Source organism: Argentina anserina, chromosome 2 (assembly GCF_933775445.1).
Source record: "Argentina anserina chromosome 2, drPotAnse1.1, whole genome shotgun sequence".
NCBI lineage: Eukaryota > Viridiplantae > Streptophyta > Magnoliopsida > Rosales > Rosaceae > Argentina > Argentina anserina.
In genome coordinates this window covers 22,788,725-22,811,301 of record NC_065873.1, presented here as the reverse complement: position 1 = coordinate 22,811,301, position 22,577 = coordinate 22,788,725, and the positions used below count along the sequence as shown (strand labels likewise).

The following is a 22,577-nucleotide window of genomic DNA, read 5'->3' as shown; positions in this document are numbered from 1 at the left end:
CTTGGCTTCAAAGCATAGGAAATTAGGAAATAAAATACTTTTCTTTCAACTAACAATTACCCGAAGGCCTAGTAGTCGACATGAACAATGGAATCAAGGAAATGCACGAGTAATAACTAATTAACTATAAATCTGTTTGCTTGTTTACGACATATTTTATAACTCATGACTCTTTACTTCTATTTAACCGAAAAGCATACCAAGATTGTGAGTTGTAGTTTAGATTAAATTGTAATAGGCTACAATGTAGTTTCTTATATACAAAATGCACTTAATTATGTACGCGTATATTGAACAGTACGGCTATATTTCGAGATTTCTATGAAGATGGTAAGATTTTAATATTTTTAATGTTGGTATATGAGTTGGAACTCAACGATCGATGGATAGGAGCAAAATATAAAAGAGATTCCATACGATGTTGATTGGATATTTGTAGGTAAACCTGGTATCATAACACATTAAATATATCATGTCGATTGAAAATTTGAAACAACCAATATGGAAAACTGTTAATTACGTACTATAATTCTTGACAAAAAAATAGGCATGCATGATAAATCTACAAGGGACCACAAAACTAGTAATTTGATGAAAATGTCAATCAACCACCTAATTTTGGTGGCTCATTAGTTTGTTCATAACTTCTGGTAATATTTTTTGGGCATTTCACATTATATACTGACACGGCATATCTGAAAGCAGTTACACTACTACAAATTTACAATCGGAGATGATTTGTTTTTTTTGTAGAATGGTAATAGGAGAAGAATTATGGGATGAACAATACCATTCCTACTATCCAAACGTGAATCATTTTAATCTTGTGGGGTGAGGGGACAAGAAATAAATAAAGGTTAATGGTCGGGGTGCAACAGAGTAAATTGAAGATCTTATGGGTTCATCTGCGTACATGCATGTATAACATACATCATAGTTTTGTAGACAAGTAACATACATCATAGTTTTGTAGACAAAATAAAAGACCACGTGAAATGCACGATGGGTGTGGAGTAAAATTTCAGCAGAAATTTGCTGTATGCATATTTTTCCTAGAAATATACTCTTTTTCATGATGTGGGGGTCCAAATTTTTAGCCACTGCTGCAAAATCTTCCACAATTCGAATATGTTCCCATCGAGGGTGTCCAAACAAGAAAGTTTGATTTCTCTTTAATGCTCTCTCTCCCTCTCTCTGTTCTGTCATCTGTTCTCGCTGAGAAGTCTGAAGGATCATATGTTCATATTCATATTGCTGTTGCTGTGGAAACCTTTTCATACTCGAGTAGTCGTAGGACCTTCCTCGAAGCTTGTCTCCCAAGTCTTGGTTTCACCATGTGTAACCCTAATTGTACGCTTCAGATTATAGGGCTGCTTCACACTGGATTATTGTGTGACCACTCCAAATTCTTGTACGCATATTCAGTTTCGATTTTCTGCTATCTTCAACGTATAACCACAGCTGTAGTGTTGTTCCTGAATGCGAACTGTTCATCTTTTAAGATTTCGAGTTTTCGACAGACCAAAATAAAATTGCTAAAATATATGTTCTTGAGCCATCCACCCAGATCCAATTAGTAATTACAGATGCCATTTTCTATTGTTTCCTTTTGAAAATCTAGACAAGGAACACACCTGCACGACAATCCCAATAAGTTTTGGATTTGAAATCTGCAGACTAATAATAAGAACCTGTCGAACTCGATCTCTTGGCAGAAAATTCAACAGCTACGCTTTCAGCCTCATCCACCTTGGAACTTAGTCAATATGAAATCTGAGAATCTTTATACAAAAGCAAGGCGTGTTTGTTGGCCATTCTGTTTTCACTTATTATTCCTCAGACTGTTTTGTATAGTATGTATATAACTATATATCCGAGCACTGTATATCACTGCTGCTTTGACTAAATGAGCGAAAGCAATATGGGACCTGTTATTCTAATGAGAATATCTGGAAGATCTTCTGTTCTTGACCAAGTAATGCCCATGGCTTTCCTTAAACAGGTCATGCATCAGCGAAATCATGTGAAATGGGATTTTACGAGATCGTGTGAGATGAGATTTCAATAGCTATTGGGTCCCCAAATTTCCTTTTACTATTATTCATAGATTGTGATATAAATTAATTTCAAATGGGAGATGAACATTAACAATGTGAAATTGTACAAATTGAGCTTTCACTTGGCTTGGCTCCACCCTTGTCTTGGTTCATACCGACTCAAGAGCAAACATCACACACTCGATTGAAGGTTCTTTTGCTTTGTTTAATGGGACGGAACAAATAAACAATGAGGTTAGTGTTGCCTAAACGATAGGTGACCTTCTTTTGCCCATGAAAATTGAAAATAATATAATTGTGCGACAAAATACTGTTGTTTCTGCATGGTACATCAACTGCGCGCCTGTAATGATTTATTACTCAAATTGGCCGTAATTTTCCTGCTCTGGGTTACCATGCAAATGTGTCTCTAATAGTCTAATGTAAGTCGCAGTTTTCAGATGCAACATTAGTCATTAGGTCCAAAATTACATGCATGCAGTCAGCTCATCTTTTTATGCATGTGATAAGAAAGTATTAAACTAAACGGGTCGCCTCAGTTAAAATCAAGAAGATTATCGGAAGAAATATATAGCAAGCCAGATTTATCTTCTAGAACATACTAATTTACTAACAAAGTCCTCAGGCTACGTATGAAATGTGGTAAAGGCAAAAGCACGCAGCTTTGCAGTTGGATTCAGAATGATAATATGCAAGACTGACTTGACTTGCTTTCTTTCAAATCAAAGTATGTATTATCATAGTTGTTGGATGAAAAATATGCTTTTAGTACTCTACGCATGATCCTGTAAGATTTCAATGTTTGACAAATAAGAAAGCAGATTTAAAAAGCAAAGCTGATCGAGAATACAAAGTCCAAAAGACTTGCATGTCGTTTCTTAATTTGGACCACAACGTACCATATCAAACCAAACTAAATCAAATCAAATGATTCCTCCTCTCCGATCATGTTTTAAAAGTGTCCAAGTATAAATCACGTTTCAAATGAATAAATGAATGGATTGAATAGGCCACACTTTGCAGTCTTTGTGTATACGTTGTAGTCTTCTTACCAGCTAGGCAGAGGGCCAGAGGCTAGCTAGATAGAACCATTGCTTCTTATCATACTTGTTGAGCAAGATAACCATAAGCATGGTTATCTTTTTGTATATACGAGTACTTTTTTTGGGTCAGGAGTATATATGAGTACTTGAAAACACCTGAAATAAAGATCGATCTGCCCATGAAATCTAGCTTCCTCGCATGTAATTCTGTCATAGCAACAGAACTATTACATTGTTTTCTCGAGGTTGGAATTTCCGACCGCAAATTTTACTGGATAGAACACTAAGCCACCCGAAAAGAAAAGAAAAACCTTTTACTCGAACATGTTTCACAGGCTGCAAATGTTAGGCCATTGTTAATGGTAGGAGGAAAATGCAAGATACTAATAAACTTCAACTCTATGTTGGGGACTTTGAAGGTAAGATACGAAACTTCAACTCTAGATTATTTTCAAGTATCCATAAAAAGCACGCACATAAGATCTATGAAAAACAAAATTAACTTGGTTCATCCATATATGGATTGGGTATAATACCTTAATGTAAAGGGACAATATTAACAATTCGGTAAGGTCTTTACAGAAAGACTTGCGCTCTAAGGTTTAGCCTCATATATTATGTGTATCTTTCCTTACAAGGTTAGGAATCATATATTATGAGAATCGGTACCAAAGCATATGATTTGCCGGGATCTGATTTTGATCCCCTCCCAAAACTGTGAATGGGCTTCAAACCTTAAACAAGTGAAGCCCGAACACACAGAACAAGAGTTGAAATTCGCAAGTAAAAAATCATTTTCTAATAAAAACAAGGCTGGTCGAGCAACAACGACCTTTGAAAGTAAAACCAGAGTGGGATAGCTAAAGCCATTTGAAGATAGGCTGACGAGATCATCTTAGACCCACCTTCATCCTCGTTTTGCTTCCAAGCTTTGATTTTTATCTCCCAATTATCATAAAGTCTTCTCCTTTATTTCCAAACACTCTGAATTTCCGACCAACCCAACTCAATCACAGATGGCTTCGACGTTCGTCAATGTGGGACCAATCAAGGGTCTCGATTACGTCGGCTTCCGACCCTCCAGACCTCTCCAGCTCAATTTGGGTCGGACCCAATTCGACCCGAGACCCCTCCGCCGCCTGACTGTTAGAGCCGCCGACGGCGACGGCTCAATTGGGAAGACCCGGATGAGCGACGCCGAGTGTGAGGCTGCTGTCGTCGCTGGAAAAGTTCCGCAAGCACCACCGGCGCCGCCCAAGCCCGCCGCGCCAGCTGGCACTCCGGTGGTGCCTTTGCTTGTGAGTGTAGCCTGAGACTCTTTCTTATCTAATCTCATTTCCAGATTGACAGAATTGGATTGTCGTTTTTGATTGTTTTTGTCGTTATTTTTGGGTGTCTTAGCCTCTTCCTCGCCGGCCTCGTCGTAACCGGAGGTCACCGGCGCTAAGGGCGTCGTTCCAGGAGACTAGCTTGTCCCCTGCGAATTTTGTGTACCCACTTTTCATTCATGAAGGTTTGTGCTTTGTATTGTACTGCTTTTGATATGTTCATATGCTTAAAAAGTTGGAAGCTTTGTGAATTTGGATGCTTTGCTATTCTTGCAGGTCAAGAAGACACACCTATTGGAGCAATGCCGGGTTGTTATAGGCTTGGGTGGAGACATGGACTTGTCGAAGAGGTAATGTACCTCTCCCTCTCGTTATGTTTAAGCTGTATCATATACATTTTGAAACTAAGATCATGGCTGTGGATTGTGAATTTTCATTAATGATGAAGTGTTGATTAATGCAGGTTGCAAAGGCTAGAGATGTTGGTGTTAACAGTATTGTGCTCTTCCCCAAAATCCCAGATGCTCTGAAGGTTTTTACTCTTGTGCATTGTCTCGACTGTTTTTTTGGAATGATGATAGAAAGATGTAAATGTAATGGATTGTTATGTCTTAGAATGCTACAGGTGATGAAGCCTATAATGATGATGGTTTAGTGCCTCGGTCAATCCGGTTGCTGAAGGACAAGTTCCCTGATCTTGTGAGTATATGTACTTCCTTTGGTCTTGGAAGTTAGTTTTTGTATGCATTACAGTGTTTCGTCAGTGGAAGCAATATTTATGTTTGGTTTCTGTGTCAGGTTATCTACACTGATGTTGCTCTAGATCCATATTCCTCAGACGGGCATGACGGTATTGTTAGAGAAGATGGTAAGCAAATATGCCATGAACAATGTTCACTTTGAAATAGATTTTCGTTATTTCACGCTCTCATTTTTGCAATAATTGCAGGAGTTATAATGAATGACGAGACTGTACATCAATTGTGTAAACAAGCTGTTTCTCAGGTAATTGTAGGGGAGTAGGATCATCCAAATTGCTTATGCCAAACTTAATATAGACTTCTATGGTTTAATGTGCTTTCCTTTGGCTTGCTTACTTTTATCAATAGGCCCGAGCTGGAGCAGATGTGGTTAGTCCAAGTGATATGATGGATGGCCGTGTAGGAGCTATTCGAACTGCTCTTGATGCTGAAGGTTTTCATCATGTTTCTATCATGTCCTATACAGCCAAGTAAGCCAATTTCTATCTTGCTGGTTGTTATCTAGTATTTGATTGTCTTTTAAGCATGCACAGCCATATGGCTGCAAGAAATTCTTGACAAATGTTGAGTTGTACTTGTAGGGTGTACATTAGATAGACATTTTCAGTTCGCTTATTGGCATGATTCAATTGTTAACAGTTTCGGCCATGTTTAATCTATCATGTTGTAAACAGGTATGCAAGCTCATTCTATGGTCCATTTCGGGAAGCGCTGGACTCAAATCCACGTTTTGGTGACAAGAAAACGTATGTAATTGTGTTTAATTAATAATTATTCACTTTTGATTAATAAAATGAATCTGATGCTGACTTGCCATATAAATCTGGCTTGTAAAACAAAAGTTATCAGATGAACCCAGCAAATTATAGAGAGGCTCTGATTGAGGCAGGAGAAGATGAGTCTGAAGGAGCTGATATCCTCCTGGTTAGTATTCCTTGCTTTATACCCATCAGTATTATGCATTGAATGCCAAAAGCTCTAGTTCTGAAACTTTGCAAATGATTAACAGGTGAAACCTGGTCTGCCATATCTGGATATCATAAGATTACTCCGGGATAGCTCTTCTTTGCCAATAGCTGCATATCAGGTTGACCTTCCCATAAGTCGTTTTCCTGTCTCGTCATTTCATTCCCAGATAGAAGTACTTTATCCCGTACATTGAGCTTCTAAATCTTAAAGCTGGTCTTTGTGTTGTCACCGATGCAGGTTTCTGGCGAGTATTCAATGATCAAAGCTGGTGGTGCTCTCAAAATGATTGATGAAGAAAAGGTTATGCTGGAATCGCTTATGTGTCTACGAAGGGCTGGTGCTGACGTTATCCTCACATACTTTGCCCTGCAAGCTGCCAAGAGTTTATGTGGTGAGAAGAGGTGAGACTTGCCAACTGGGAGACTTTATTGCGTAAAGCCATCGAAATTTTCTCGAGCTTGTTTTCTCTGGTAGTATTACTTGAGAACTGAGTTGAATTGGAAATGAGGTGTAATGGATGTCGTTTTTGCTATAAAAATTGGGTGAAGGAATGTGATATAATGAAAGGTCGCTGTCTAAATATGAGCTGTATCCTCGTTTTGAGAGTTCAAGGCTCGACTTCTCCTACGGATGAATAAAAGAAAAGTATATACAGAACTTTATTGCGCAGGTGCAATTACAGAACTACTGATTGTTGCAACATTTGAGTACCACAAGTTGCAGCAGGGACTAACTGAAAATGCTTTAGCTGCATCCTTTTACGCCAATGAAATGAAAGAGACTGTTTCCCTGTACTAGTCCCCCTAGCTCCAGCACCAAGTTACAGGGCACATTCGATATAAACATCATGCTTCTGCCCAATGGAACAACATTTTGCACTACCGGGGCCTGATGTTTACGATAAACTACGTTCGTTGAGGTATCTTTCTGCAATAGTGGCATGAGTTGCTGCCCCTATCGGCAAAACATCTTCATCGATGAAAAAATAAGGTGAATGTCCTGTGTGAAAGGAACCCAAGGTCTCGTTCCTTATGCCAATGTAGAAGAAGCCGGCAGGGATCACCTCTGAGTAGAAGGAGAAGTCCTCGGCGCCCATCATTGGTGGCACCACCCTGAAGTTCGTTGGACCCAACAGATCCGTGGCTACTTTCTTCACATGCTCGTGCATCTTCTCGTCGTTCACCGTCGGGGGATATATGGTGTTCTGGTCTTTGAAGAAATCCACCATTGCCGAGCATCTGTAAACACTTGCTTGTTCCACAATCACCTGTATGAGGCATTGATCGTTTCAGCTCAACCTTTCATATATGGATTTTGTGAAGCATGTTAAAAGATCAGTGATTCTATAGATCGAGCTACGAACCTCTTCAATTCTTTGAATAAGATGGTAGAAGCTTGTGTTAGAGAAAGCCCTGAGAGTTCCCCCAATTACAACACTATCGGGTATCATGTCGAGCTTGTCACCTCCATTAAAGGCTGTCACGGACACCACCTGTTGTGTATAATATCAACCAGAAGTTAGATTAGCTATGGCGTATATATTGACATTTTGACACAAAGCATGCGCAGAAATTAAACGAACTGCATTTTGTTACTACCTGAGAGTCGAGAGGATTCGCTTCGCGGGACACAATGCCCTGTAAGCTGATCACGGCCGCCGCAGCTGCCAAAACAGCGTCGACAGAGTTGTGAGGGCTTTCGCCATTGCCAGTCCTTCCGGTGATAACAGCCCTAAAGAAGCCACAGCCAGCTAGCAAAGGACCAGACCTCGACCCAATAATGCCGGTGGGGTGCTCGTGGGACACATGAGCTGCGAATATGGCCTCCACATTCTCCAGAGCCCCATCTCCGATCATTCTCTTTGCGCCATTACCGGCTTCCTCCGCCGGTTGAAATATCAATACTACAGTCCCCTGTAAAAGTATCACGTCCAAACAAAACACAAATGATTCAACAGTTTGATGATTTGTACGTTCGGAAACTTCATGTAATCGTTTTTCATAATAATTGATGTGAAAGAGATTACAAACATTCAGAAAGAGACTTGAGGCTGAAGGGTTGTTATCATAAATCATCCATCTAAGGTAGCACAAGCTTACTAATTGAATCAATTGTCTACCAAACCTAGCTTAGGGATGGACCATATAAGAAGTCGACGTACACTCTACAATTCGAATACTCCAAACCTCCATTTATATCTCTAACAATATTTATTCTTAATTAGAATGTTAAGTTGGAAACCTACATATATTTGACCAGTATCAACTAGATTAGCCATAGCTGGCCATCGATTTAAGCATTGGACAGTTTTAGTCTTACAGAGACCCAGGAACAGCAAGAACAGACAGAGACGTACATTATTATATTCTGTATCAACATTTATAATATAACTACTTAGTTAGACCGGCACAGTGCGAATTAACACACGTGCTTCAATTATACTACGTGACAAATGCAAAATGTTGAGCACTATTCAAGTATTCTATATTTCTATATCGCATGGGTACAAGCTACATTGGTACATAGACAAAGTGACAAACAACCATTAAGGGTTTAAATACACGAAAACTAACAATCGTCGACCTACCAAAATAAAAATAATTTATCTCTAAATTCTAAACTCCAACACCTTTTTTTTTAAATAACTATAATGTTGTCTATTAAATGCACATTTCCCATTTCCAAACCAGATGGTGGTTCAATTATTCAGAGAATTAGGTTAAGATTATGGTAGAACCGAAAGTCGTAATTATAGAAGAGTTTACCAGCAGACCAACTCTCCACGTGAAAAACTAACTAGAAGGAAATGACAGAGATAAATATATATAACGCCGTGTTTGGGCGTTGTGCAATTGAAGACCCACATTTCTTTAAAAGCAACTGATCAACCACTGTCCTTGGCTCCTAGCTTCGCAACGAGTTAACTGAAGTCTAAAGCAGACAAAGCCTTGTCCAAAAGTGATTGATAACCATAAACGGAGAAGAAGAAGATGAAGAAGAAGAAGTAAGTGAGAAAAACAAGAAGACCTTCAAAAGGTGTTCACGGCTCTTCAAGATCTTGGCAGCACCTAAGAGCATGGTCACATGTGCATCATGCCCACAAGCATGCATTTTGCCGGCTACTTTGCTCTTGTGCTCCCATTCCACAGCTTCCTACAACATTTTGAGGCCAACTTCTTCAATATTATCCTCCTCATTGTTTTATTACAAACAAATAAACTTAATATTGATATCAATCCGGTATGACAAATTTAAGATGCGATTTGAAATTCATACAATATCATATAAGTTTTATTTTCTCTCATCTACCGTTTATACTTTTTTTTCATATATTTTCTTACAGTCATGTTCACACGATTAGTAGCTGACATGAATTCATACTCAACCATAATTGAATATAAATTTAAGAGTGAGAAGAATTTTTTTAAAATTAAGTTGTTTTGTTTTCAATCATAATGAAGAAATATGAATTTCAATATCAATAGTTGTTATGTGAACGAGATTATACTTTCTCATTCACGTACTTCAGACAAATCACGTGATATTTCTGACAATTAAAGTATTTTATAATCTGTCAAAAAGACACAGTTAAGTACACCTGTGTCAGTATAAATAATGATTTCAGGTGTTTATGTGATTACTAGACGACATTCCTTAGATTTTTCAAATTTTGATCTATGTGTGTATTAAGATATATAAAAAAAATTGTGATTTAAGTTGAGAGTAAAAAAAATCATTTTTTGCAAGTTGTAAGGTCGAAGTTGGAAGTTGATTTGATACATATCCGATCTGAGCAACTTTCCTCAAGAACATTTCAGGAAGGAAATCAAGTATACAAAGAAAGAAGAAGAAAACCTAGTTATGTTTTGATCTTTCTATTTTTTATATAAAGGAAAGAAGAGTTGAATCTTCCTCTTGTATGAAATTAATTTGAAGCTTAATTAAGGCAGTACCTGAATAGGTAGAGCATCCATGTCAGCTCTGACGGCCACAAACGGCGGCCGGCCGGTTCCGATCCAGGCCCTTATACCGGTCGTCGCTAGCGGAAACCGGTAATCGATGTCCAACCGATCAAGCTCGGCCCGGACCAAGCAACTAGTCTCAACCTCCTCGAAAGCCAGCTCCGGATGCTCATGGATCCTCCGCCTAATCGTCTTCAACCACTCCACGTTCTCCGGCTGCTTCGCAAAGCTCAGCACAGACTCCGAGAACGACGTCGTCCAGACCTCGCACGACGACGGTGGAGGAGTCGCTAGGGCACGGTGGAGGCGGCTGTAGTTCTTGTTGGTGGCGGAAAATCCGGGAGTACTTGGCTTGCAGTTGAGGCAACAGTCGACTTCGAGCTCCGCGATCGTACGGCGGTTATCTCCCGGAGCAGACGGCGACGACGACGCCGGGAGGGTCTGAGAGGTGAGGAGGAGGACTGTAAATAATAATATTTTATTGGAATCCATTTTCTGAGAGAGAGAGAGAGTTAGAGAGTTAATAGGGAAGTGGGGGAAAAGATGACGGAGAAGGAGGAGACTTTTGGGGGGGAGAGTTTAAGCCACGTGGGGGTAAAAAGAGGAGGAGGAAAGGCAGGTATTTAAGCACGTGGTGGAGAATACGAATTGAGAAACTGGCTGCGTTTACCGGGGATTTGGGGATCCAGTTTTTATTGAAACTCGCTGTTTGCTCTCTGATGCTTCTTTTTTCTACTATTTTGGTTCAGTACAAGTGGCATTGCAAATCATACAATTCAATTATATTGAAACCTCGTGAAAATTAAACCTTACGGACTACATCATATAATATAAGGTGTCCATATAAGTATAGATGCACACGTCCATATCTCTTATATTTCTATATTTTTAGTAATGTATTTTCATATTAATCATTCAACAATTTAAACGATTAATAAAAATTATTTCTATAAAATATGAATTGAAATAAAAATCGTTTGTTAAGTCGATTACATCAAACAAATAAACGGTAATTATGAAAATTAGTAATCTCATAATTAGTCGTCTGTTTGTTTAATATAATCAGTTATGCAAACGATATTTGTCTAAATTGATTTTTTATAAAAGTGATCTTTATTAATTAACAAAACTTTTGAACAGTTAAAAAATTTGTATTTGATGCAGGATGAAATAATTTTGTATTATTGAATGATATGGGGGCCTATATATAGGCATTACAAAACCACAATTCCATAGGATTCGAAGTCCTAATATATTACGGAGATGCTAATATATCTCCTAACAAGAAACATATTAGGCTAAGACACACACAAGGGTAGAATATTAATTCTCCCGGAACACTCCCCCTTGTGTCGCATGCCTAGGTTGCATGGTGCACAACGTTGCCTCGGTAAAAACCTTGTCAAGCAAAACAAAAGCTTGATCGAAGGGAAAAAGAACACAACGCACCAACTACTTAAGGATCTTAACATGTGATATAGACTCCCCATGAAGTCTACCAAACTCTAGAGATCTGATAAACGACGCATGCCAATGCTCTTCACATGTTTCACAAAAGTAGATTTAGGCAAACACTTGGTGAACAAATCCGCAACATTGAATTCTGAACTCACTTGATTGATTAGAACATTTAAGAACTTCTGTTGTTGAACGTTGTAGAAGAACTTGAGCGAAATATGCTTGGTGTTGTCTCCCTTGATGAAACCTAACTTTGTATGCTCTATGCAAGCAGCATTATCTTCATAAATGCACGTAGGTTGATCAGTTGTAGAGACTAATCCACAAGAATCACGAATATGGCAAACAAGTGATCGTAGCCAAACACATTCTTTAACTGCTTCATGGAGAGTGATGATCTCCGCGTGATTCGAAGAAGTAGCAACAAGAGTTTGCTTCGTGGATCTCCAAGATATCGCCGTATTACCAATGGTAAACGCATAACCGGTTTGAGAACGAGCCTTATGAGGTTCAGAGAGGTACCCTGCGTCGGCATAACCAACTAACAAGTTGTTTGGAGTCTTTGCATCGGGGGAAGGAGCTGCACGGGACCGGTTGCTGCTCTCGGCACCGTGCATGGTCTCCACGCCATGGCGGCCGGCGGCGTTACTGCGGCGTACGGCGGCAAGGTCAGAGTCGGCGACGGCGGTGGTGTGGGGAGATATCGTGGTGGTGTTCTCTCTGCAATAGGGGTAGAACAATCTCATGTTAAGTGAACATTTCAAGTACCGAAACAAATGCTTGATTCCATTCCAATGACGTAGCGTAGGCGCAGAGCTAAATCTAGCTAATAAGTTCACTGCGAAATATATGTCTGGTATAGTGCATTGAGCAAGATACAATAGTGCCCCAATTGCACTAAGGTATGAAACTTCAGGACCAAGAACTTCTTCATCATCCTCTTTAGGACGGAATGGATCCTTCTTGATATCTAGACTTCAGACGACCATGAGAGTAGACAATGGACTGCATAGATCCATATTGAAACGTCGAAGCATCTTCTGCGTGTAATTTGACTGATGCACTAAGATGTCGTCGGCCCTATGTACAAGCTCAAGGCCGAGACAAAATTGCGTCATCCCTAGGTCTTTCATCTCAAATTCCGACTTCAAATAAGACACGGTCTCTTCAATCTCATCAAGAGTACCGATTATGTTCATGTCATCAACGTAGACCGCAGCGATGACGAATCCGGAATTTGTCTTTCGTATGAACACGCATGGGCATAGTTCAACATTCTTATATCCCCTTCTCACCAAGTATTGATGTAACCGATTGTACCACATTCTTCGGGATTGCTTTAACCCGTACAATGAACGACGTAATCTGACTGGATGAGCACTCCGTGGTCTGGAGGCACTTGATGGAGGTAAAGGTAGTCCCTCTGGAGCTTTCATGTATATCTATGTGTCAAGATCCCCATAGAGATAAGCTGTGACCACATCCATAAGCTGCATGTTTAGTCTTTCGGACACTACCAGACTAATAAGGTAGCGGAAGGTAATGATGTCCATAACAGGAGAATAAGTCTCTTTATAGTCAATGCCAGGTCGTTGTGAGAATCCTTGCGCCACGAGTCTTGCCTTATAACGTACGATCTCGTTCATCTCATTACGCTTACGAACGAATACCCATTTATGTCCAACTGGTTTGACATCTCTTGGATCAATTCAACCTTTCCGAAGACTTCTCTCTTCGCTAATGAGTCAAGTTCTGCCTGGATTGCTTCCTTCCACTTCGGCCAATCGGCTCTGCGTTCGCATTCAGCTACAAAGCGAGGTTCAACGTCGTCTTCAGATATGATCTTATGTGCGACAGAATAAGCGAAAACGTCATCAATGCATGTAGTGGCTCGGTTTTGAACCGACTGCTCACTTGTGTAGTTCACTGAGATTTCGTTGTTCTGTGGCATCAAACAAGGTTCTATAGCGTCCCACGGTAACACTTGAGTTGATTCATGGACATAACTGTAATCAGAGACAACTTGATACGATGATGATTCATCGTTGATGACGCAATGTGCCTTAGTCGTTCGCTTCTTTCTAGGTTTTGAATCCCTAAAGTTTGTCGGTCTCCCTCTTTTCCTTTGAAGAGCCGAGGCTGAAGCTGCTCCATGTCGGGCCATCTCGGCATCGTCGCCACAAGGGGCATCGGCAACACCACGACGTACGGTGGTGCCGCCGCCGGCCTCCGTCCCACTGTCAGGGGCGGTGCCAATATGCAAATCTTGCAGTAAAGAGATCTCCAGTGGTTGGTTCTAAGTAGCGGATAATTGTTGGGGAATTATAGCCAACATAGATACCTAATCGTCTCTGAGGACCCATCTTAGTACGCAGCGGAGGCGTAATAGGCACATAGACGGCGCAACCAAAGATGCGTAAGTGTGAAATATTGGATTTGTAACCAGTTACCATCTGGTACGCACTAAACGCTTGGTTAGCCGCGGGTCGGAAACGAATAAGTGTCGCTGCATGCAACATTGCATATCCCCATGCAGAGACCGGCATGTTAGTACTCATAACCATTGCCCGAACAACAAGCTGAATACGCTTGATGGTAGCCTCTGCTAGACCGTTCTGTGAATGAACATGAGGAACATGATGTTCAACTTTGATCGCAATAGACATGCAGTAATCATCAAAATTTTTGGAGGTGAATTCTCCAGCATTATCCAAACGAATGGATTTGATAGGATAGTCGGGGTGGTGAGCCCGAAGTTTGATGATCTCAGCTAATAACTTAGCAAATGCAGCATTCCTTGTGGATAGCAAAGCAATGTGTGACCAACGCGTCGATGCATCAACCAATACCATAAAATATTGAAAAGGTCCGCATTCTGGTTGAATAGGTCCACAAATGTCACCTTGGATACGTTGTAAGAATGAAATGTTCTCGGTTGAAGCCTTAGCAAAAGAAGGACTTCGACCGCATGGGCATCAGAGATTTCCATGGAGGCATTAGAAAACACGGGAGGCATCACAAGCTCCTGTAAAGGAGGGGATGCCGCCACTGACGGCATGAAAGCCGTGGAGCTGCCGAGAGAGGCATGCTCGGCTACACCGTGCGGAGTACGGGTGAGGTGATCCTCTAATCGCTTCCGGGACTTGAAAAATGGATGACCATGTGAATTCTTAAGAATTCTAATCATCATATCACGTCTAGGGTGCCCGAGACGGGCATGCCAAAGAATATAATAGTCTGAATCACAAAATTTGTGTTCCACCGCATATGATTCAAAGATCCGAATGGAAGTAAGATACAAACCATTCCGAAGACTCTTCATCTTCTATAAGATGCGGCGTTGGCCTGCTTTCTCAGAGGTAACACAAAGATATTCCTCTCCATTCTCAACATAAGTATCGAGGTGAAAACCATTGGCACATATGTCCTTAAAACTTAGCAAGGTGCGGGGAGACTTCGGCGCATAAAGAGCATCTACGACAGTGAGAGTCGTACCATTAGGCAACATGAAAGAAGCAGTGCATCTTTCTTGAATGATAGATTTCGAGCCAATCATTGTAGTCATCGAAGAAGTCGAAAACACTAGATCCGTGAACAACTGTCTGTGCCGTAGGACAGTGTGGGTGGTTTCGCAATCAGATAGACATTTGATTTCGCCACGGGACATCTAAAAAATGACAATTAAGAGAGACAGCGACACAGGAACAATTCCATACAATACGCCGTAGGATATTGTAAGAAAGGGAATCAGAACAAAGCGCGATCTCATCGAATGTATCACATGGAAATAGTACTACATTCTTCAACTAAAGAGTTGGAAATCATGGTATTAAAGCAGTGAAATACCAAACAGTAAACTAGGGTGGTAGAAACCATCCAAAAATGGTGTGGAAACACACACACAAAGAGTGCCGGTGAGTGCATATAACGAACTTGAAGAAAACCGAAAAAATGAACTGGAAAACCATGTCAAAAGGACTCAAAACTGGATGAAATTTGGACGAGGAAAACGAGGCAGCATGGACTGCTGAAATATGCCGGAAAAATGATGAGAAACGACGAAAAAATCATCCGAAAAACTCACCGGAAAACCGGTGGCACAGATTGCCGGAAAACCGGCCAGCGGTTGCCGGAACTGGCCGGTATGGAGGCCGGGACTTCAGGTCCGACATGGGACGCCGGCAGGAACCGGGTGGCGGTGCCGGAAACGCTGGGAATTGGCCGGAAGGTGGCGAATACGCAGGTAAAACGTGCCAGAAATGCTGGAACAGTAACCGGGTCTGGCCAAGGGCAAAACGACGTCATTTTTTACGTTCCGAGTTTCGTTTTCCAAATTTTAAGTTCCAAATTCACAATGTAGTGCTATTAGGGTCACATGTAACCAAAAAACGTCCAATTTAAAAACCAGTGAGTTGCACACGTTGATCATCATGCTAAGTGTAAGGTGAATAAAACTCTCAAAGAGATCGTCTTGTAAGCAAGAAAATGAGAAAATTTTATTGAATGCCATTATTTAATACATCACACATGAACTTCTAATTCCAAGATCAAAAGACTACTACAAATTCAATAAAAATAACAATGGCGGTTGGCCATAACAATACTTGAATCATAAAGCTAAAGAAGCTAAAACGACGAATCAAAGTCGAGAGTATCCATGGTAGCGACCGGAGGCCTAGCCTTAGAAGCAAGGGGCTCGGGCTTCATGGAGATATGGTGAGTCTCGATCTCATGGTCATCATCCACATGATTCGATTCGGGTTGTAGAAACTTCTTGTAGGCGGAGTAAGCCTTGATCATCTATTTGCTAGCGTGACAATCGTGATTAAAGTGCTTGAATGAGCCACATTTGAAGCATGGAGACTTGCCATTACTGGAAGTGGAGGCATTAGGAGGCACACGGCCTCCTTGGAGTTTGGGACGGGGACGGCCTCCCCCGGAGGGTGCGGCGCCGCCACCATCACGGGTCCAAGTTTTGGACCGAGGCCGAGACCGGCCTTGTTGCCTCCCACCACGAGAGTTGTTGTTTTGGCGCTCGTATGGAGCGTTCCTTGATTGATTCTTTTGCTTAGGGCTTTCCCATAGTTAGACTGTGGCGTAGAAATTCTTTTAGGAACAGGTCTATTTCTGTTGTTGAGTAAGATCTCAGAATGTATCTCCTTCTTAGCCAAGAGCGTCATTAAGTCGACGAAAGACCGGATCTTCCCTTCCTCTACATGAGTGTGGTACATATGAGCTTGAACCTCATAGTTGATTGGAAATGTGTCCAATGTCTTATTGAGAAGATCTAAGTTGGTCTTGATGACACCAACGGTGCCAAGATCGGATTGAAAGCATAACATATCCTGATTGAAATCATCCACTCTCTTATAGTCCAATAGACGAATGTTATCCCATCTAACGGTCAATTCAGGAAGAAGCTTATCATGAACGTTGTTGTACCACAAGCGTAGTTTGTCCCATAATTCTTTAGGATCTTTTACGTTCAAGTATTGCCTCTAGAGAGTTGCATGGATGTGACGTCTCATGAAGATGAGAGTCTCAGTCTTAGCCATGGGTGGAAAATCAGCAGGAGGGTCGACAAACATGCCTTCGATACCTCGGCTCTCGAAAGCGAGCTCCATGTCGGAAACCCAGCGGTGGTATTCCTTTCCTTCTAGATCAAGAAGGCCAAATTCCGGTCGAGATGGCGATGACATCTACAAAACGAATACGAAATCGATTAGATTCAAGTATAATAGGAATTAGAAGGGGTGACGTATATGGTCACAAGAAAAATCGATGCAAACGGCGATACTCATGATCGCATCCAAAATAGCGGTGCACTCAGGCGACCACACGAAAATCGATTAACTTCCCTTTCAAAACAATCGTGACTCCCCAAGGACCGTCACACAGAAAACATCGACCAAGAAGGGAAACTCATCCCTCTATATTCTCATCGGTGTTATAAGAAAGGCCGGAATTAAGACAAGAAGAAGGCTAATAGCGCTCGATATAATATATCTATACGTTCAAAAGCGGGAACGTTTATGAAAAATTTATCCTTGAAGGTTTGTAGTATACAGAGTAGCTTCTCTTGAGTGAAGTCCTTGCTTGTGAATTTCGCGTTTCTTGCGTGAATATGCGGGAGGAGCAATTTTGAATGCTTTGATGCGGGGATTTGAGGGGCAAAAAGATGTTTTTACGGAGCGAATGCGGAGGAGACCCTGCGGGGCTGCGGGCAGGGGCTACAGGGACTCGCTGCAGGGGCTGCGGGGAGGCCTGCATGCGGGGCTGCAGGGGGGGCTGCAGCGGCGGCGAGCAGGAGGTGCGCCAGCGAGGAGATGCCGGAGGCCGGAATCAACGACGGCCGGCGGAGGAGAAGAAAAAAAATTTAGGGCTTTAAAAGTTCAGGGTTTTAGGGCAAAGTACGTGATAACGTGATGCAAGATGAAATAATTGTGTATTATTGAATGATATGGGGGCCTATATATAGGCATTACAAAACCACAATCCCGTAGGATTCGGAGTCCTAATCTATTACGGAGATGTTAATCTATCTCCTAACAGGAAACCTATTAGGCTAAGACACACACAAGGGTAAAATAGTAATTCTTCCGGAACAGTATTCACACTACCGAATAAATAAAAATAACACATATACATATTGGTATAAATACAAGTATTTCCTATAGTATAACATATTTACTTGTAAACAAATTTTCATAGTGGTCGTAATGAGTCTTAATAGACAATAAGACAAATCGAAGTTTATTGTGTTATGCTTATGCGAACGAATCTAAAAACTTGTCTAATTTAAGAGAAAATGATGAAAAATAAAATAGAGGTAGGGTTAATATGATAGCACTGAACATTTGATCGAGTATTGAGAGATCATTGATCATCATATCCAGTATCTATGTTAAATGCATAGGGAGAATACTAATTTGGAGGTAATTACTTTAGTTTAAACAGAGAGAAAATTATTAATGAGTGATCCCAAACGAAGTATCTCTTGTCCCTCTTGATGCTTCATGTATTGGCCTAAGTGCCTAGCCTAACAAGTGCGGGAATATTATGTCACCCCCAAAGTCGCAAGTCCAGGATAACCAATCAAATATAATGAAAAGTAGAAATCAATACACAGAGAAATGTTGGATGTGATACTAATAATGCGTACGCTTCTAATGAAGTATAGGAAATTAATTTGGATCATATGTTCACGATAAATTACAAGGACAACTAAATGCCCCATCAAATAAAAAGTAAAGGAACTTAAGAGCGAGTTACGAAGTTAAGCGATTTAGGTTGTGTTTGGCCCTGAGTTTGGCCTAAATTATGGGTTAAAATTCTCAAATAATCTGACCAATGTGTTTGGTGAATCAGCTTATTTATTAAGTTCACGAACTCCAATGCAACTTTTAGCCAAATTATGAAAAGTGCAAAATTGAGCTTTTAAAAGTTGATGCTGATTAAATCTACAAACGCAGATTTTTCCAATTGCACCTCGGGGCCAAACTGGGTCTAAAATGGTATGGACTGCAGGTAGAGCTGTAAGTAGGCTCGAGCCGCTCGTGTTTGACTCGTGTTCCGTTAGCCCATTCGGCTTGAGCTCATAAATTTAAATGAGCCGAGTTTGAGATCAATATTAAGCCCGACTTTAAAAATGAGCCGAATTTGAATAATAGTATTCGGTTCGTTCGACTCGTGAGCTAGCTCGAGCTTATTAAAAGCTCAGCTCGTTTATTAATTAAGTTTGACTTATTAACTTTTATAGTATACATAAAGTATAATTTTTATATAAGAAATAATATTAAAAATATAATATTAGTTTAAAAGCGTTGAAAGACTTTTTTCTAGAGTAATTAGTTAAATAACGAGATTGATTTGTTATTTTTAGTTTGTTACAAAGAAAAATGGATTTTGTATGATGCTATGACATTATACTTTAAAATTTCCTTTTAATTTCTAAATTTTAAAATTTTAATTTCATATAATTTAAAGCTGCTCAATTCGAGTTTAACCTCATTTAATAAAATGAGCTGACCCGAGCCCAGCTCGAGCTTTTTCAAGCCGAGCCCAGCTTGAACATGAAGCACAAAAATCAAAATTTGACCCGGTTCGAGCTCGATCGAATGAAAATGAACCAAACATGAACAACCTAGTATTTGGTTCGGTTCGGCTCATTTACACCCTTAACTACAGGGGTGCACGCTAATAGTGACTAGGATATCGATGAGCTCAGAGGTATTTTACCTCCCAAATTAACATCAGCTTGAAAAAAAAAAGGTTTTAGAAAGTTGAATTGTTAATTATTCGATGGTAATACTGATATATCATGTATAGATGGTCGGATAAAACTGACACTCCAAATCTCATTATTCACATGTCCTACGTGAAAGAACTTATTTGAATATGTTGCCAAATTTTTCGGTGTCATCCCAAATTAATCCACTGATGAGACGTCACCGACCAGTTGATTTCATCTTAGTTTCGTTTTCATATGATAGAGGTCGGTATTCCCATTCGAGTGATTCGACAATGATCCTTGTAGACTAGATATACAGAACATAAATAACATGTTTTCACGTTGCAGCATTGTATTAATCTATCTATCAAGCGACAAAAATGTGACGTTACGCTATAAATATTCGGGAATGAGGGAATTCACTTGGCAGCTAGCATGGTAGAGCCTGTGGTTGTTGTCTAACTCTAAATACTAGAAACAGTTAAGATTCAGAGCCACCGTCTAAGGATGAAATCAAAGAAGAGCAGCCATCATCGACCGAGACCCCCATAACATGATTACAAACAAATCCTATCAACAGTGAGACCCTTCAATCTTTTTTGTTGTGCTTGCAGCAGCTAGCTTTGGGTTTTCGTTTTTGGTCCTTTCAGTATCATCTATTAGCCTTTCTCATCTAGGAATGTGTCGCACGCTCGCACGATATATAATTATTGGAGATGCAAAATATATATATATACATCAGGTCTAGCTCAACTTGATTTATACGGACTTCTAGGTTGGACCTGAAGAGCAATCTTCGTTTTTCCACTCACAGTCACACATTTTATCACTGATGAGACAGCACGTTTGATATGTATATATGATCAAGCTGGGGCGGAGCCACTTAGGAGCCTAGTGGCTCATGTGCACCAGTAAAGTCATAGGCAACATGTAGTAATTGCAATCTTAAATAATTAATATTTGCTATTTACCATAGTGGAATAGTCATTAGACCGTTTAATTGCAAAATATTGGTCTCTTGTTCGAATTTTTTAGGTGGCACTTGCATTTTTTTTAATTTTTTGTGGGTTTTATATAAAATTTATTCTCCTTGTACTTGTTTACTTACACCTATTTATTTTTTATTTAAAATCGAGATAAACCTCTTTTTTTTTACTAGTGAAGATATTTTACTCATATTTACTAAACATGTATAATTGCAATTTGCTCAAATGACTTATGTTTAAAGCATTTTTGAAATAATACTATATTAAAATATTAATTCTGTAGTACCACGATTTTTTTGTGCACTAGTAGATTTCAATTTCTGACTCCACCACAGTGATCAAGTCAACCGCTATCAATCAGGTCCCCTCATAAAGAATAGGATGGGAAAGTTGTATTTAAAGGTTTTGATCATGTTACAACTTAATTTGGTCTTAATTTGCTTGTGTTACTCATGAAGTCATGCATAATCATGGAACTGCCCGTAAACCTTGTTTCCGCAAAATTATGGTGATCGATATTTAAGAATATTAGTATCATTATGTGCTAGTTCCACGCTCGCTCTGACTTGAACTGACTTTGGTCTTTTGTATCATACATCTTTATCTGGTCAATTATTTAGATAATAATATTTGCGGACTTCCACAGCCAGATCGATATTCCTGGGTCCAGTAATAATTCATCTTGATCAATCATGAACTAGAACATGATCTGTCGGAAAGAGTTTCAGCCGCCCACTACTGATCGATGAGTAGCTGAAGTATTACACAAAAAAGTGAGCCAAGTATCCAATAAAAAGTCAGTCACTTGAGTGTACTCTTCTAGAGATAGGGGGAAAGGAAAATGAGGTGAGGTGTCTTATATAGTTATATGACTTATATCTCACTTGATGAAGTCATGCCAGATTTTGGAAAATGAGATAACAAATAAGATATGGTTGAATATTATCATTTTGATTTTTTTAAGGAAATAGATATTCCATCGGATAATTCGCTCATGCGGTTGAAACTACTAGTAGTTATGTAGGAGACTAGCTCTAATACAAAACCATGTGCTAGGTCTAGTGGGAGAGTAAACTCATATTCAAGCCTAAACTAGACTACTACACCAATCCAAAGAGACCACACAAACGTGCTACTTAAGGATAAGCGATATAAGGTTAGGACCACTACACACCCTCGAAATTGGTATTATTGAAAATAAAAAATATATAAAATAAAATAAAACATAAAAAGACCTAGGAAAATCCTAACATGCAGCAACCCAAGCCCACTGAAAAACAAGCCAACAAGAGTTCAGCGTCGTCCCCTCGTCGGCACCACCACCTGGCAACCTCTAACCCTGCTGTGGCCCCCCCAAACTTGTTGCCTGGAGACCAAGAACCAACTCCAAGATCCAAGCCGTCGACGAGAACCTGAAAAACAAGACCAAAGAACGGCGAAACCAAGAGCTCTGACCGCACACCCAAAGCACTATTGCCTAGGTGAACCACCGCCCCGCCATCCATGATCAGATCTCAGAGAACTCAACCCAGCCCAAGACGTCGCATCACCTCCCTGTCATCCATCCTCCCATACGAGATGACCCACCAAACCTCAACAACCTTGTTCCCTGCAAGCTTCGACACCTACAGACACGAAGTACACATCGATCATGTCCTATGACGCCGTCCAAGGGCGTGCCGTCGGAAATGCAGTTCATATCTCCTCCTAACGCTCTCTCTAGGGTTTTTTGGAGGAGAGGAGGCTCTCAAAGACGTTGCTTTAACTACCTTGACAAGACCAC

At 40.3% G+C, this 22,577-nt stretch overlaps 2 protein-coding genes across 2 annotated transcripts; one reads left to right on the top strand and one right to left on the bottom strand.

Moving 5' to 3' along the window:
* Positions 1-3,935: 3,935 nt before the first annotated feature.
* Positions 3,936-6,719, top strand: LOC126783325 (delta-aminolevulinic acid dehydratase, chloroplastic-like). The gene is made up of 12 exons (XM_050508777.1): positions 3,936-4,398; positions 4,502-4,613; positions 4,705-4,778; positions 4,892-4,960; positions 5,044-5,127; positions 5,227-5,296; positions 5,378-5,433; positions 5,538-5,659; positions 5,864-5,935; positions 6,032-6,113; positions 6,199-6,276; positions 6,396-6,719. The coding sequence occupies exons 1-12, from the start codon at positions 4,117-4,119 to the stop codon at positions 6,561-6,563; spliced, it is 1,269 nt and encodes a 422-aa protein (XP_050364734.1). The 5' UTR covers positions 3,936-4,116; the 3' UTR covers positions 6,564-6,719.
* Positions 6,720-6,732: 13 nt separating this feature from the next.
* Positions 6,733-10,674, bottom strand: LOC126783324 (IAA-amino acid hydrolase ILR1-like 6). The gene is made up of 5 exons (XM_050508776.1): positions 10,112-10,674; positions 9,186-9,311; positions 7,757-8,071; positions 7,522-7,650; positions 6,733-7,425 (listed from the first exon to the last, which is right to left on the bottom strand). Exons 1-5 carry the CDS (start codon positions 10,610-10,612, stop codon positions 7,054-7,056), a joined length of 1,443 nt encoding a protein of 480 aa, XP_050364733.1. The 5' UTR covers positions 10,613-10,674; the 3' UTR covers positions 6,733-7,053.
* Positions 10,675-22,577: the final 11,903 nt, after the last annotated feature.

Coding starts and splice junctions, on each gene's coding strand:
- LOC126783325 (XM_050508777.1), top strand. CDS start 4,117: ATGGCTTCGACGTTCGTCAATGTGGGACCAATCAAGGGTCTCGATTAC. Junction 5,128..5,226: donor AGGACAAGTTCCCTGATCTT/GTGAGTATATGT, acceptor TTTCTGTGTCAG/GTTATCTACACTGATGTTGC. Junction 5,297..5,377: donor CGGTATTGTTAGAGAAGATG/GTAAGCAAATAT, acceptor CAATAATTGCAG/GAGTTATAATGAATGACGAG.
- LOC126783324 (XM_050508776.1), bottom strand. CDS start 10,612: ATGGATTCCAATAAAATATTATTATTTACAGTCCTCCTCCTCACCTCT. Junction 7,651..7,756: donor CGAATCCTCTCGACTCTCAG/GTAGTAACAAAA, acceptor TATACACAACAG/GTGGTGTCCGTGACAGCCTT. Junction 7,426..7,521: donor TTATTCAAAGAATTGAAGAG/GTTCGTAGCTCG, acceptor TGCCTCATACAG/GTGATTGTGGAACAAGCAAG.